This window comes from Aplysia californica, unplaced genomic scaffold (assembly GCF_000002075.1).
Source record: "Aplysia californica isolate F4 #8 unplaced genomic scaffold, AplCal3.0 scaffold00127, whole genome shotgun sequence".
Classification (NCBI taxonomy): domain Eukaryota; kingdom Metazoa; phylum Mollusca; class Gastropoda; order Aplysiida; family Aplysiidae; genus Aplysia; species Aplysia californica.
The window spans coordinates 585,495-588,702 of NW_004797397.1; the positions used below are offsets into that span (position 1 = coordinate 585,495).

General features: G+C 38.2%; 1 protein-coding gene across 1 annotated transcript in view; it reads left to right on the plus strand.

Moving 5' to 3' along the window:
• Positions 1–1,230: 1,230 nt before the first annotated feature.
• Positions 1,231–3,208, plus strand: part of LOC101856017 — a 13,105-nt gene continuing 11,127 nt past the window's right edge. The window contains exons 1-2 of the mRNA XM_013081360.2: positions 1,231–1,266; positions 2,331–3,087. Coding sequence (XP_012936814.2) covers positions 1,234–1,266; positions 2,331–3,087 — 790 coding nt within the window. The 5' untranslated portion in view covers positions 1,231–1,233. The remainder of the gene's footprint in view (positions 1,267–2,330; positions 3,088–3,208) is intronic.

A 3,208-nucleotide genomic window follows, 5' to 3' on the forward strand; every position in this document is an offset into this window, starting at 1 on the left:
CCCCCCTCTTCAGGATCCATCCCAGAGTCTGTCTGCCTATAGTCTCCATCATAATCTTGTTGGAGATCCGTCGGACTGGTCCGCACAAGACATGTCAATTAAGAATATCCACTTTCATCTAAACGATTTGTTCTTTTGTTTTGGAAAAGAGTCGCTATAATAATAATTGTTCACTAATGGTTTAAAAGAAAAGGATGGGGACATTAATATAAATTTGTCAGTACAATACGTTTTCGCTGGCCTGGCCCAGGGAAAATATTACTAACAAAAGAAAAGAAAAAACTTCTTTATTCAGGACCAACTAAAAGCAGAAAATACGGAGTGGGAATCCTTTTGAATCACACAGCAAACGGAGCCCTTTTATAATATATAGCCAACACAGACACAAGCCAAAAATACATAGATCTACTCACTTTAGACACACAGATACACATATGTTCTCTTATCCTCTTTCTCTGTGTCCACGTGTGTGTGTGTGTGTGTGTGTGTGTGTGTGTGTGTGTGTGTGTGTGTGTGTGTGTGTGTGTGTGTGTGTGTGTGCGTGCGTATGATCTTCAAGAGACGTTCATATACTGAATGTTGATTGAAGTAGAAAGATTAAGTGCCCAACCCATAGAAAGCAATAAATAAAAATAATAATGCCCACACCCCCCTTTACTTCCCTAAAGATAATGTTTAGAAGATGATGATGGTTCACCATTGCGTATCATAATCATGCTATAAGTGAACATATAATTTGTTTCCATAGGGTTGGTATTGTTTATTGTTTATTTGTCACATTCCTGAAGAAGCCTTCGGGTGAAACGTTGAACATTATCATATCATAACGCCACAGAACTTCGAATACTAAAGTCTCCAAAACATTTTTTCTTCTTGCATTGCAATTACTACAGTGATGATCATAATAATAATAATAATAATAATAATAATGTAGTGAACTGCCTAAATGGCGAATGATAAGACTTCCGTATGCCAGACATTTTTCACAAAAGAGTTTTTAAGTAAGCGTTTAATTTTAAAACCATATTTAACGTTGAAATATGTATAAAAGGGAGTTGTCAAAGTTTAAAAAATCAAAATAAAGGATAATAAAAAGGAATATTTGAGCTAAAACTAGATTTCCATTACGAAATATAGTAAGTAAGAGGTATCACAATCAGCTCTTATGGCAACTCAAGAACCCCGCGAGACTCTACGAGATTCGTTGCCCAACAACAACTTTTTAGCGTTAAAATGGCGCCGGGACTTGGTACAATGGCTGGTCCGGTATGTTGTTTATATGCTGAGAATGATGAAAGATATATCATTCCTGCTTTTTCTAATTCACCGCTTATTGGTATAACTAGTTAGGTCGCTCAATGAATTTTATAGGACAGATAGATTGTTCTATCAATGATGCTTTGCATTTATTCTAATTCTAATTTAGATTTAGACTAGAATACTAGTACTAGATCTAGAATCTAGCTAGACTAGATTTCTAGTAGGCCTACTCAGCCTGTAGTGATCTAGATATCTAGATCTAGATCTAGATTAGATCTAGATCTAGTAGTAATAGACTCATGTGTAGCAGTGTTTATTATTATTTTATTTAGCCGTACTTGTGATTGGAAAATAATAGTGATATAAATATTTATCTGTTGTTTCTTTTTTTTTTGGTTTGAACAAAAAGTATTGGGAAAGATGGGGGGGGGGGGGGGGGGGGGGGGGCTTTGTTTTGTTTTTAACATATCAATTTTATGGGCTTAGACTCTTAGACTTAGACTTTAGTACGAAACAAACTTCTCCCCTGTACCTCATGTACTTTTCTAACCCTTTCAGAAGTTCACACACCTGTTATTTTTGTTTCCGAATTATGTTTATAATTGTCATCATATGATGATATAATATGGGAGAACTTTTTAATTGATAAGGCTGAAGAAGTCTTGGGCTGACTGCAACCTTTTTTCTCTTTCCCTTTCAATGATTTATATTTTTAGACGTCTATAATCTATCTGATTTGCCAATTAGAGACTCTTGCAGTTTTCTATTTTGTTGGTTTGGTTTGTTTTTTTCTACCTGTTTCCATAACAATTTTGTGCTTTCTGTAATTTAAAATGTGAAATGCTATAAAATCAGGGCTGCAGAGTGTATACATTGCTCCCTGGCACATTTTGCTAATTTTTGGTTTATTAGAAGACTCAGATTAAAGAGGTACTATTGACAAAGTTTACTAAATATTTATGATACCTTACTTAGGATCTAGAACTAGAAGGTAAGTAATCTCTAATATATAGGCCTATTGTTTAATTTGCATTTCGACCTAACAGGGTGTCTGTGATTTTTCTTTGCAGGTGATCGTGATTCCTGGACTGTCAAGCAGGAAAAAAGCAGTTCCAACTGGAAAGCTGCTAAGGAAACCTCGTGCTCCTACGATCTTACCTCCGATAAACTTTGACAATGAAGATGAGGAATCTGATACCAAATACAGGAGACATGATTCGGCAATCAAAATGTTCCAGGACAGCTTTGACCTTGACGCCCTTCAGGGTGTTGTTCCGGAATCAGACATTCCCACCGACTGCGACAGCGTGGATCCTAGTCTGGCATCGCCACCGCCCCCATCAGAGTCTGACCCTGTTGACCACGGAGGCCAGACAATGTCCAGAAATAGCCATCTACCTGTCAGGGTCAACGTCCTCCACACTTTCACATCTCCGGGTAGTGGAGGAACATTCATCAGTCGCGATGACATGAAGTACGTTCTGGATCCTCTCTTCCGGGATAGAACCAGCTTGGGCACTTATGTCGACGGGAAAAGTCTTGTGAAACCGTTTAAGCCTCGTGGGCCGGATCCTTTGCCCCCCAGGGCTCCCAAAAGGAATCCCGACTTCATCCTCAGTTATGATGCCGATGACCAAAGGTTCTACGAGCCCCCAGCCTTCATGCTGGAGCATTTCATTTACCAACTAGCTGAAAAGAAAAACATGTCTGTGCCGCGGGTTAGGAACGCTGTGTATTCAAAGTACAATGTGAAAAAATTGACTGACTTATTGGCTTTGGAACTTTCTGCAGGTGGACAAGACCAAGTGAACACAGTAACTCTAGACTGTAAGTCGAAAGTCATCTTGTTGTACATTGTGTTATTATATATACACAGATACATATTTTCTGTGATTTCCTCTTTCCTTGTTTTTGTACTGTGTGTTTTTTCGTTCCCTCCACTCCCCCC